Source organism: Myotis yumanensis, unplaced genomic scaffold (assembly GCF_028538775.1).
Source record: "Myotis yumanensis isolate MYYU_CA2020_CCGP unplaced genomic scaffold, mMyoYum1.0.hap1 SCAF_3, whole genome shotgun sequence".
NCBI classification, from domain to species: domain Eukaryota; kingdom Metazoa; phylum Chordata; class Mammalia; order Chiroptera; family Vespertilionidae; genus Myotis; species Myotis yumanensis.
The window spans coordinates 17,376,191-17,389,149 of NW_027223754.1; the positions used below are offsets into that span (position 1 = coordinate 17,376,191).

A 12,959-nucleotide genomic window follows, 5' to 3' on the forward strand; every position below is an offset into this window, starting at 1 on the left:
GAGTTTCTTGAGCAGTTCTGACTATAATTAAGGGTTGCTATTTCAAGACCTTTATTCTTAGAGGTCTTCCAAAGTACAGGAAAAAATACCTATTTTAAAAGAAACCGAATAAAATTCAGTATGTGTGGCAATTACAATTTGGTCCACGGGACCTTTTTATTAATCTAAGAAAAATGGTAGGTTATTTTAGTGTTTTTACTTTTCCTTCTACCTTAAAATATTTTGCCACTTACTCATCATTACAACCTCAATTATTTCCAAGTATGTTTTAAAAGCTAAAATAAGAAAATGGAAGAATGATCAAATCACCTAGAATTGTAATGCTATAGTGAAATAGCCACATTTCAGTTTTCTTATTGCCCAAATTACTGCATCATCCAACAAGAAAATATAAAAGGAGACTTCGTTGTCTTTCACCTTTCTTGAGCGCAACTGACAATTCAGAGTTTATTTTCTACTACTCAGAGTAATGACAAGAAAACAGAGATGTTTCACTATTATTAATGAGTGAGAACAAGAATGAAAACGCCTGAGAGCAGCACTTTAGACCAGTGGTTGCAAACCAGTGGTCCATGAGTTCTGAAAGGTTGGCGACCGCTGCTTTAGACTCTAATGATGTAAAATGCATCACAGAAATGGTCTCAAACTGGAAGTGCTTAGATGACACCACCACAGATGAATAATCTCAAGCTTACAAATCAATGTGAACAACATATTTCTAAAGACATAAAGGAAATAAAGTATTTTTACCCAGTTAGTTATTCAACAGGAAGGACTTCATCATACAATACTGTGTGGTAAGAATCTTTGCCATCTCACTTTGCTAAAAAGACATATAATAATATTCTTGCATCTTTCTGATGTTTGCCAATATATACTTGGTACAGAGGCTTGCTATGCTAAATCCTTATTAAAATGTTGAATAAATCTGTTTTTCACCATCCCTTTATTTTTATGTAAATTATTCATAACATGGCTTAAAATATTTTTATAAATAATAAAGCAGACTCCATTGCACCCAGGTAGTAAGAACAGAATAAACATTCTGGGTTCAAACAATTTAGAAATAATCCCTCCTAAAAATAAAATAGGCTGTGCTTTTCATGACCCCTTAAGCTCTAATCCTTAGGGAACACAGCCACTAAAGATAAGGTGTCAAAGTAACTTTACAACACAAAATTGTTTAAAATAGAATAAGCAATTACCAGTTGATGCCACTGTTCTACTTAAGAATGTAATGAAAGCCGAAACCGGTTTGGCTCAATGGATAGAGCGTCGGCCTGCGGACTGAAAGGTCCCGGGTTCGATTCCGGTCAGGGGCATGTACCTGGGTTGCGGGCACATCCCAGTGGGAGATGTGCAGGAGGCTGCTGGTCAATGTTTCTCTCTCATCGATGTTTCTAGCTCTCTATCTCTCTCCCTTCCTCTCTGTAAAAAATCAATAAAATATATTTAAAAAAAAAAAGAATTTAATGAAAAGCCTACTGCATAGTAATAATGCTGGTCCCTATGAAAAATGGGAGGAAAAAACAAATAGCAGGAAACATACCTAGCACTCTCACCCGTTAAGCTAGAATTCAGTAGTTTTATGTTTTTAACATCTATAAAGTACATAATTTATACCCTTTGGTCACATTTTATTTGCAGCATTTCTGCAGGTTAAGCTTACCAGTAAACTTTTTAAGTTAAAAATCTTAAAAGGGTTGGGCTTCTAGCAATGGTCAAGTAGCTCCTAAGGGACCAACCCAGTTTATAGAGTTTACTATAAACTCTGGAAATTTTTTCAAAAAAGTGAAATTGCTAAAAGAACAAAACAGATCATATGCCACCCACTGTAGAAAAGACAAAGTTTAGAGTGCAGTCTAGCCAAGATACCTGACCACTTAAAAACAAAACAAATAAAAACATTCTTTGGAGGAGTAAAACAGAATCCTGGGTCTTTATACTAATAGCTCAGAATGTTCAGTAAACAAAACATTATCTAACAGAAATTTATTAGATATATGAAGAAACAGGAAATTCAAGAGACAAAGAGTCAGTGCAGACCAGCTCCAAGATGAAATTTGAAGAGGATTTTAAAGCAACATTATTAAAATGTTGAAATTATACTGAAAAGGGTAATGGGAAATCTGCTTATAAAGAATGAAATTTCAAAAAAGAAACCATAAAGAATGAAGAGTGTAGAAATGAAAAATACATTATCTAAAATAAAAAATTCACAAATTGGGCTTAACAAATTGGAAGTAAAGAAAAGTTAGTGGACTTAACAATAGATCAATAGAACAAACAAAAAACAGGTTGAAAAAAATATATAAACAGAGCCTCAGAAACTTGTGGGATAACACATAACTGAATTACCAAGAGGTAGAGGAGAGCAAGGAGTAATTTTTTTCCAAGAGGTAACAAAAATAATGAACCTGCTTACAGGTTAGCATCGATCATCAGTAACTGTGAAGAATAGAGACTAGCAGCCTTTCCATGTGAGTTCCAAATTTAAACCGGCAATGTAATCTGTATGACTTTCTTTTAAATCCTCACCCAAGCATATGTTTTTATTGATTTCCGAGAGAGACAGAGAGACATCAATGCAAGAGAAACATACATCAGTTGCCTCCCGTATTGCGCCTGACCTAGAATGGAACCTGCCACCTTTTGGTGTATGCGACAATGTTGTAACCAACTGAACCACCCAGCCAGGGCAAAACTTTCCAGAAACATTCTGAAGAGTCAAAAAATCATACACACAGCCCTAGCCGATTGGCTCAGTGAGTAGAGCATCAGCCTGTGGACTGAAGGGTCTCGGGTTCAATTCCGGCCAAGGGCACATGCCTGGGTTGCAGACTCGATCCCCAGTGTGGGGCGTGCAGGAGGCAGCCAATCAATGATTCGCTCTCATCATTGATGTTTCTCTCTCCCTCTCCCTTCCTCTCTGAAATCAATAAAAATATTAAAAAAAAAAAAAAAATCACACACACCACCACCACAAAAGGGAGCTGCAACAGGTACACAAAAATGGCTGTGCTCTGTAGCACAAATACAAATTTCAAATTTTCAACTGTCCTACCACAACTCCAAGTATATATGATGGAGGCTTTAAAAATAAAAATTTAGCCCCAAGTCAGGTGGCTCAGTTGGTTGGAGTGTTGTCCTGTACACCAAATGATTGTAGTCCAACGCCTGGTCAGGATTCATATGGGAGGCAACAGATCAATGTCTCTCTCTCACATCAATGCTTCTCTCTCTCTCTCTCTGATATTCTCAGGCGAAGATAAAAATAAAAATTTTAAATTTCTTGCTATTTTTTAAAACCAAAATGACATTATTAATTCAAATCATATTAAGGCATAGAAAGAAAAGAGAAGTTACCTTGACAGCTTTCTGGGAATTGGGCAGTCCTTCCTCTATGTCTTCTAGAAGAATTCCTCCTAAACCTCGCTGGTCATGCTTATCTAAGAGCCTAAGCAGAGCCTTCTTATCTTTTAAGTTGTACTTGGGCTTGAAGGCATACTTCCCATCTATTACCTCAATTTTGGGATTATTGACTAATGCCTGTAACAGTGACACAATTTGAATATATTAACAAAAGAAAAGCTCATATATACTTTCTTAAATTCTACTAATTATTTTAAAAATATAATACCCAATTAATGGCAAATTAAAAGCATCTTATGAATATCAACTGGATCTAAAATACTGGACATCCAGGATCCAAAATAATAGACTATAGAGATCAGCATGGTGCTCACCACTTTTTATAAAAGAAACTTTATTAATTATATAAATTATTTGGATGAGAAATAAACCATTTTATCACAACTACTTTGAAGAAAGCTATACCCATATTCTTTTGGAAAACCAAAGAGGTAAGAATCAATAAAACAGGTATTAACATTAATAGACAAAGTGAACTGGGTATTACCTACCCTATCCTCAAAGTTTAGTTTGTTGCATATTGCCATTATGTGATAAACACTACCCTGGGATAAAGATATCAACAGTCAGTCTGCCCCACTTGGTATCAAATGGCACTAGCAACTGTGGAACGAAATGAAAAGGACCAAGCTAGTGAATATAAGAATGAAAGTGAGTAGGGATATAGGAATTACTGAATATGATTATGTTCCTAGTCAGTTCTGTTGTACAGCAAATATCAGAAGAAAACTCTTCAAGAAAGAGCAACCCTGCCCTAACCGGTTTGGCTCAGTGGATAGAGCGTCAGCCTGCGGACTCAAGGGTCCCAGGTTCGAGTCCGGTCAAGGGCATGTACCTTGGTTGCAAGCACATCCCCAGTAGGGAGTGTGCAGGAGGCAGCTGATCGATGTTTCTCTCTCATGGATGTTTCTAACTCTCTATCCCTCTCCCTTCCTCTCTGTTAAAAAAAAAATCAATGAAATATATTTAAAAAAAAAAAAAAAAAAGAGCAACCCTATTTTCTTTTGCAGTTGCCAGCCTGACCCTGAAAGGAGAACAAAAAGAAACAAAGAAGGAGGGAAAATAAAATAGTAATAAATATAATCTTTAATATCTGTAGTCTGTGAAATTCCAAGATTAGGTATAGCAACAAAATTTAAATGTGGATTACCCCTATTTGTATATCATTAATACAATGATAGTGATTAACTGGTTCATTTATATTATGAAAATCAAGAACAACATTTCGCTTGGTAAAATAAATTAATTGAATTATATTTTAAGAATTTTACATTTGGTCTTTAAAATATAGCACTGGTCCTAGAAAACAGTCTTCTTAATTGTCATTTCATAATTAAACAGAAAAGAAGCAAATATCTGAAGTTTTAAATTGCTATCCATTTCCAAATTAGTATGATCAGTGATTGGTTTGGGGTTCCTTTTCTTCCAATGCTGTGTTTACATACACAATGTTCATGATTATTCTTCCAAGTTACCTAGTAAAGGTAGTAACATAACTATCAAATCATACTAGTAGTAATACTATAACAAATATCTCATTGAACAAAATATCTTGCTAATCCTACAATACTGCATGCTTTCAATGTCCCAAAACATTTGTAAAAACAATACAATTTGCCAACACATATATTATAAATTCAGCAATTCAAAATAAGCAACAATAATTTTGTAAAAACTAAATGGAGCCTGGCCAGTGTTGCCAAATGGTTAGGCATCGGTCCATGAACCAAGAGGTCCATGGTTCCATTCCAGGTCAGTCAGGGCACACACCCAGGTTGTGGGCTCAATCCCCAGTAGGGTCATTCAGTAGGCATAAGATCAATGGTTCTCATCTTTAAAGTTTCTATCCCTCTCCTCCCTCTCTCTAAAAAAATCAATAAAAACGTATTAAAAAAAAAAAAAACAACACAAAAAACTTGCTGGACCAGAATGGCTCAGCAATTGAGCGTCAACCTGTGAATCAGGAGGTCACGCTTTGATACTCAGTTAGGGCACATGCCCAGGTTGCACAATCAGTCCCCAGTAGGAGGCATGCAGAATGCAGCTGATCAATGATTCTCTCTCATCATTGATATTTCTCTCTCTCTCTCTCTCTCTCTCTCTCTTCCTCTCCCTTCCTCTCTGAATAAAAATATTTTTTAATTAAAAAACAAAAATAAATGGAATACAATGGCTAACTTTTTATAACTTTTATGCTAAAGTCTTTGACATTTTTAAATAGATATGTAAGATTATATGAAAATCAAATAATCTTAAAGGATGTTATGTTTACAAAACACTCTATACCAATTCTTTTATGAAAAAGTAAGAACAATTACCAGTTTCAGTATATTAAAAACCCTAGTTACAGCATATATTTCATGGTAATCAACTAATTTTTTTTACAATATTTTAAGCCTATTCTTACCTCAGACATTAGCCATTGTTTCTGCTTGAGTCCAATATCTAAATGTTGTGTTTCATCCAAAATTTCTTCTAAAGTTAGAGGATGTGTATCTCCTCGCTGATGACGCGTCTATTTGGGGGGAGATAATATTGGAAGGCAGTTCTTCAATGCTAGATGCATTAAATAATAGTTACAAGTAAATCATTTCAGCAATGTAGAGCATGAATTATTTGAAACAGGACAATTATAGTGACGAAAAAAATGGACTATAAAATCAGACAGAACCAGGTTCAAACTCAGAGTTCAATAAAATCAAATGTTAAACTAAGAGAAAATATTTGCAACATTACCAGAAGCTAATCTTCCTAATATTTTAAGGGTTCCAAAAATCTAACAGGAAAATGACCGAAAGACAGGAAACACATAAATCACAGAAAAAGAAATGCAATGACCTTAAATACGAAAAGATACTCAACCTATACCAAGAGATTTTTTTACCTATTATGTTGGCAAAAATCCATAACTATGTTGGTAAAATTGATAAGGCTGTAAGAAAATAGACCCTTCACACACTACTGTTATACTAATTGAAGAGCATTTGAAATCTTGCTCCCCAGCATATGTCTGCAGTTTGACTCAAATAAACTCATAAAACATTTTTAATACTGTTTTGTTTTGTTTTTTAAAGAGAGAAAAAACATCAATTTGTTGCTTCACTTATTTATGCATTTTTGGTTGATTCTAGTATGTGCCCTGCCTGGGGACTGAACCTGCAATTTTGGTATATCATCGGGATGTAGCTCTAAACCAACTGAGCTACCTGGCCAGGGCAAAAAAATACTAATTGATACAACTCCTAGCGAGGGCAATTTTATAACATAAATATATTTAAACCCTATGACCCAGCAATCCCATTTCTAGGAATCTGCCTTACATAGAAAAGTGACAAGGTCGCACACAGCAGCATCATTTGTATAAGGAAAATGTTAGAAACAACCCATGTGGCCGATTAAATAAACTAGCACATCTATGCTACTAGAGACAGGTGTTAAAGAAAATGCAGATGTTTTCTATGCACAAATTTCAAAAGTTGTCCAGGACAAATTATTAAAAAACATATGCAGACACCAAATGTCAGTGAGTATGTGAAGGAACAGAAACTTTCATTCACTGCTGGTGGAAATGCAAAATGGTACAACTGCTCTGAAACACAGTTTGGCAGTTTCTTTTGAAATTAAACATACTCTTTATTATCATATGATCTAGCAATTATGTTCCTTAAGAGTTTACTCAGAGAAGATAAAAACTTATGTTTACACAAAGACCTGCACACAGATGTTTGTAGCAATTTTATTCACAATTGTCAAAACCTGGCAACAACCAAAATGTCCTTCAGTAGGTGAATTGATAAACTGTGGTACATCCAGACAGTGACATATTATTCAGCACAAAAAGAAATGAACTATCAAGTCACGAAAAGACATGAAGGAACCTTAAATGCCTATTAATAAGTGAAAGAAGCCAATCTGATAAGGCTACATACCAACTATATGACATTCTGGAAAAGGCAAAACTATGGGGGCAGTAAACAATTCAGAGGCTGCTAAGGGTTAAAAGAGCAGGAGGGATGACAAGCAGAGCACAGAGGATTTTTAGGTCAGTGAAACTATTCTGCATGATACTAACATGATGAACACATTCATTATACATTTGTCAAAAACCCATACAATGTACACCACAAGGGTGAATCCTAATGTAAATTGGGGACTTAAAATGAGAATGATGTATGAATGTATATTTATAGATTTTTAAGAATATGGTGCAGGATGTCGAGAGCATGAGAGGTTGGGAGTGGCAGCAGTGAACATACGAGAACTCTTTCTGCCCAGTTATTATAAACCTAAAACTGCTCTAAAAAAATAAAATCACAGGTTGAGCATCGACCTATGAATCAGGAGGGCATGGTTTGATTCCTGGTCAGGGCACAAGCAAGGGGTTGTGGGCTCAATCTCCAGTAGGGGGCGTGCAGGAGGCAACCAATCAATGATTCTCTCTTATCATTAATGTTTCTATCGCTCTCTCCCTCTCCCTCCCTCTCTGAAATCAGTAAAAATTTACTTTTTAAATCTGCAATTAGTTGAACATCATAAACCAACAAAGCTTCCTCTGCTCAACACACTATGACAAACCTGAAAGATCCACACATTAGTAAGATTTAAAGGTGGGCAAATTGTAGCTCATACAGTTCCCTAAAAGCATTCCTTGACCTTTCTCCATATAACTTCAAAGTAATTCTCATTGACAACTGAAGAGTAAATTAATAAACTATATAAAGCTTTTTTGTTGCTGCCTTAAGTTCTTGGTTTTATCAGATCTTCAAAAAGACTACACAAGAGACAGTTGAAAACTTTCCAAGAATCAATTAACAGATCACCTTTCATATGTATTTTTTCCTCTCTCAAAAGAGACCCTACACCCTCGTTCAAAAAAAGGGGTAAAACTTTCACTTCCACCCAAATTTATAATGCATTACCTGGAGGTGTAATAAACTCTAGGGCCTCAAAAAAAAGGACAAGTCAAAAAAATATTTGGGGAAGCTTTTATAATGATAACTGAGGTGTCACAGACTACCCACTATATAGCTTCTTGTCCTTTTCAGTCTTACATATTTTTCCAACAGTTCAAAATGGGATATTCTGGCCCCTAACAGGGCTTTCTAAATTCTGATACAGTATAGTTCATGGGAAACTGAGAGCAGTTTCATTTAAAGAACTTTGTCTCTTCTATCTCCACACACTCCACCTCCATGCTGTACTGTCCAAAAACGCATCACTCTTTGGGAGAATCTAGTAAGAGCAAAGTAAGGGACCACTGATAAGAAACATCTAATAAACTCGATTGTGTCAAGTATTTAAATATAAGTCATTTTCCTCAGCAATTACCAAAATTCACTCCTTGAATATTTATTAGCTTGAAGAAAAAGCACATTTAAAGAGCTGAAACAGTATCAAGTAAGGAGGCTGATTCTTTTACATGTAACAAATATTTTCCAGGACTACCAAATTGTTCAAATTATCTCCATAAAACCCACAGACAAAAACTGCATACAAATTATTTTAGATTAAGTGTGAATTATTCATTGTGAAAGTTTAAAACCTATTCTGTCAAATCCTATCATGAAATTTTTATTCTAATTAGATGTAGTTCTCATTACATCTTTTAACCAGTTTTATATTCCTACCTCCTATTACAAAAGTCATAGCTAGCTCTAAGACCAATTCTTTTTTTCTAATATTTTCATTGATTTTTTTTTTTAGAGAGGAAAGGGAAAGAAACATTGATGAGAAACATAGATTGACTGCCTCCTGCACGCCCCCTACTGGGGATCGAGCCCACAAGCCCGGCATGTGTCCTGACTGAAATCGAAACAGGGACATCCTGGTGCATGTGATGATGCCCAACCAACTAAGACACAACAGTCAGGGCCCAATTCATTTTTAACAATAGGTATCCTTTTCCATTAAATATGCCAAAATAAAGTTATTAATGGAGTTATTTCTGAATCATTCACTTTTATTTATATGTAAAAGCTGAATATCAGAGATCAGAAGATGCAGGCACACACATTTAGAAAAGCAGTAACACACCTTTTTCCATATCTCTCTCTTCATATTTATTTTATTATGTAATTTATAATGATGCAATGTAACATGATAAGCAGCCTATTTGTTTTTTAAATTATTATAAAAATTAATATATTAATTCTATTTGACTATATAATTTTCATCTCAATTACCTTAGAGGTATCTTTTAGTATGCATTGTATAATTTATTTCCTAGTTTTTATATTATTTAAAATGTGTATTGCCCGGCCAGTGTGTCTCAGTGGTTGAGTATCAACCTATGAACCAGGAGGTCACGGTTCGATTCCCAGTCTGGGCACATCTCTGCGTTGTATGCTTGATCCCCAAGAGGGAGCATGCAGGAGGCAGCTGATCAATGATTCTTTCTCATCATTGATGTTTCTAATCTCTCTCTCCCTCTCCCTTCCTCTCTGAAATCAATTAAAACATATTTAAAATGTGTATTAACCTATTTATTTGAACTTAAAAGTAGAAGATATTTTATGATATAGCTAGTTGGTTTGACAATGAAGACTAGTTTCATTAATCGAGAGATACTTTCCATAAATCAAATAAGCTAAGCCTTCAGCCTGAGGGTTTTGACAAAAATGTATCTATATACGTGAGATAAAAGCATTTTATGGAAAATTACATTGGCAAAGGTGTACTGAAATTAATATTTTTATTTTCTCAACCACTTCTGAGTGTAACAAATTAAAGAGTGCCTACAGGGGAAGAGGGGGAAATGATATAATGAGGCACTTGCTAAGTCCTGGTCAAGCCTTTTTGATAAACTCCTAGAAACTAAAAAAGCCAATGGTTAAGGACCAGGTAACAAACAAATCCTTTAGCAACTTAGGCAGTTCACATTATTTTGCTTTCAACAAAGCTGAAGGAGGGCCTAACAGAACTGTCAACTGATGGATGCTTATGATAAATCACTGAGTTTTGGCATATAACTTACAAGATTTTGCTATCACAAAACTTCCATTAGAATATATATTTATATAACCATTTATTTCTCAGCACCTAAACCTATAAAATCTAAAAACAAGAGCAGAAATTGCTGCCAAATCCTGTTTCATTCTATCAATAATTTATATATCTCTCTCTCTCTCCAGATACAAGAACCACTGATGGAAGAAGACAGCACCATTCATTTTATTAAAACAAAAATTTGTTGTTGTTAATCCTCACCTGAGAATATTTTTTCCATTGCTTTTCAGAGAGACTGGAAGGGAGAAATGGAGGGATGGAGGAAGAGACAGAGACAGTGACTGATTGCCTCCCACAAGCACCCTGACTGGGGCTGGGGATCAAACCTGCAACCCAGGTAAGTTGCCTTGACCCGGAATCAAACACACAACCCTTCAGTGTGCGGGGCAACACTATAACCGTTGAGAACACTGACCAGGGCTCATTTCATTTTAAAAAAATGAATTTCTATTGAATAATTATTTCAAAGTAAATTTTAATAAAAATTTTCATGTTATTCTAATCAACTGTGTGCTAATAATTATAATGCCTCAAACTAAGGTATTTTTAATACCTAGAGCATTACAGTCACAAGGAAAACATTTCTAATCCTATCTAATAGACAAACACGGTAATTGACCATACCTTCGCTACACCTCCCACTGGCTAATCAGTGTGATATGCAAATTAACCAACAAATATGGCGGCTAATTTGCATACTGCAGGCAGGGCAGGACAGCGCCATCCTGCCTGCCCCACCGCCATCCAGGCCTGCTATTTGCCTCCTGGGGCGGTGGGGTGGGACAGCGCCATCCCACCTGCCCTGCCGCCATCCGGGCCTGCTATCTGTGACCCGGGGCGGCGGGCGTCCCGTGTGTGACCTGACCCAGGGCGGCCGGGCAGGGCAGCATGGCTCCTCTGTCACCCCAGCTTCCTCATCACAGCTTCCTTGGGGGCCTAAGCCTTTAGTCGGACATCCCCCAAGGGCTCCCTGGCTGCCAGAAGGATGTCTGACTGCAAGCTTAGGCCTGATCCCCTGGGGAGTGGGCCTAAGTTGATAGGTGGACATCCCCCAAGGGGTCCTGGACTGCAAATGGGCGCAGGCCGGGCTGAGGGACCACCCCCCCGACGAGAGTGCACAAATTTTTGTGCACCGGGCCTCTAGTCTATATATATATAAAACCCTAACATGCAAATAGACCAAACGGCAGAACAACCGAACCAGTCACTATGGTGTGCACTGACCACTAGGGGTGCGCGTGAAACATGGCAGGCATCGGTAGCAAGCGGCAGAACATGGAACATGGCAGGTATCGGCCATGGCGGGATAGTAGAGCAGGTAAATGGGGGCGCCAGACCAAGGCGGGGCGCCAGTTGTTGTCATCAGGGTGAGCCTCTGGAGGTTACTGAAAATTCTTTGCTCCTGCGCACCACGGTCCCAACCAGCGCTCGCACCTGCTGTTGGTGCCAGCCCTGCTCGCACCCGCTGCCAGCACCAGAGCCGCCACTCACACCTGCTGCTGGTGCCTGGCACCATCAGCAGGGGCGAGTGGCGGCTGCCGGCCCCGATCATCCCTGAGGGCTTCTCCACCTCCCCCTGCTCCTGAGGGGCAATCAGGGCAGCAGCCGCCACTCGCACCCACTGATGGCACTGGCCCCGCTTGCACCACTGCTGGCGCCAGCCTCAATCGCTTCACGCAGTCAGCAGGTGCAGGCGGGGCTGGCGCCGTCAGCACATGGGAGTAGGAGGGGCAGGAGTGGGGCTGCTGGCAGACAGGGGACCAGGGGCCACAGCAGGAGGGGGAGCAGAGGATGGGCCAAGACCTGCCCCTGTGCCCACCGCAGCCTTGCAGCCCAGTTCAAGGTGCACGAATTCGTGCACTGCGCCCCTAGTTTATATATATATATATATATATATATATATATATATATATATATATATATAGTGTACATATACATATATGTAAATAATTGTGGCAAAGAAGTTTGATAGATATTCAATAAAAGATTTTCAAGCATAAAAATACATAACATTAGCATATAGTATAGAGGGAGTAACAGGATGGACCAACAAGTTCAAGGGGAAAATAAATTTCCAACCATTGAGCTTTAATTTTTTAAATGTTTTTATTGATTTGAGAGAGAGAGAGAGATAAAGAGAAAGAAGCATCAACCAGCTGCCCCTGCACGCCCTCTAATGGCAACTGAGCCCCAAACCTGGGCATGTATCCTGACTGGGAATCGAACTGGTGACCTCTGGTGCCTGGAACAATGCTCAACCAACTGAGCCACACTCATCAGGGCTTTGTTTTTTATTTTTAAATTAATGATGGCATTTAGATTTTGTTAAATATAAAAAAGAATGATTTATTTCATTAAAATATTACAATATGCGAGAAATTCTATCCTTTGCCACTTTTGCTGAAAAAATTGTAGTTATCAATTTAAATATGTGCAAAGGGATACACAACTTTTCAAAACTGTTTCAGGGAACAGGAGTAAAAATATGAACACTGCCCTAGGTAAACCAAATTACAGTAAGG

At 37.6% G+C, this 12,959-nt stretch overlaps 1 protein-coding gene across 7 annotated transcripts in view; it reads right to left on the reverse strand.

Annotated features, from left to right (window-relative positions):
- The window catches only part of GTF2E2 (general transcription factor IIE subunit 2), an 88,338-nt gene that overhangs the window by 51,824 nt on the left and 23,555 nt on the right, over positions 1 to 12,959 (reverse strand). For all 7 annotated transcript variants that reach the window (XM_070408339.1, XM_070408338.1, XM_070408336.1 and 4 more), the window contains exons 4-5: positions 5,840 to 5,947; positions 3,367 to 3,549 (exon numbers count right to left, since the gene is read on the reverse strand). In XM_070408339.1, the coding sequence (XP_070264440.1) occupies positions 3,367 to 3,549; positions 5,840 to 5,947 (291 nt within the window). The remainder of the gene's footprint in view (positions 1 to 3,366; positions 3,550 to 5,839; positions 5,948 to 12,959) is intronic.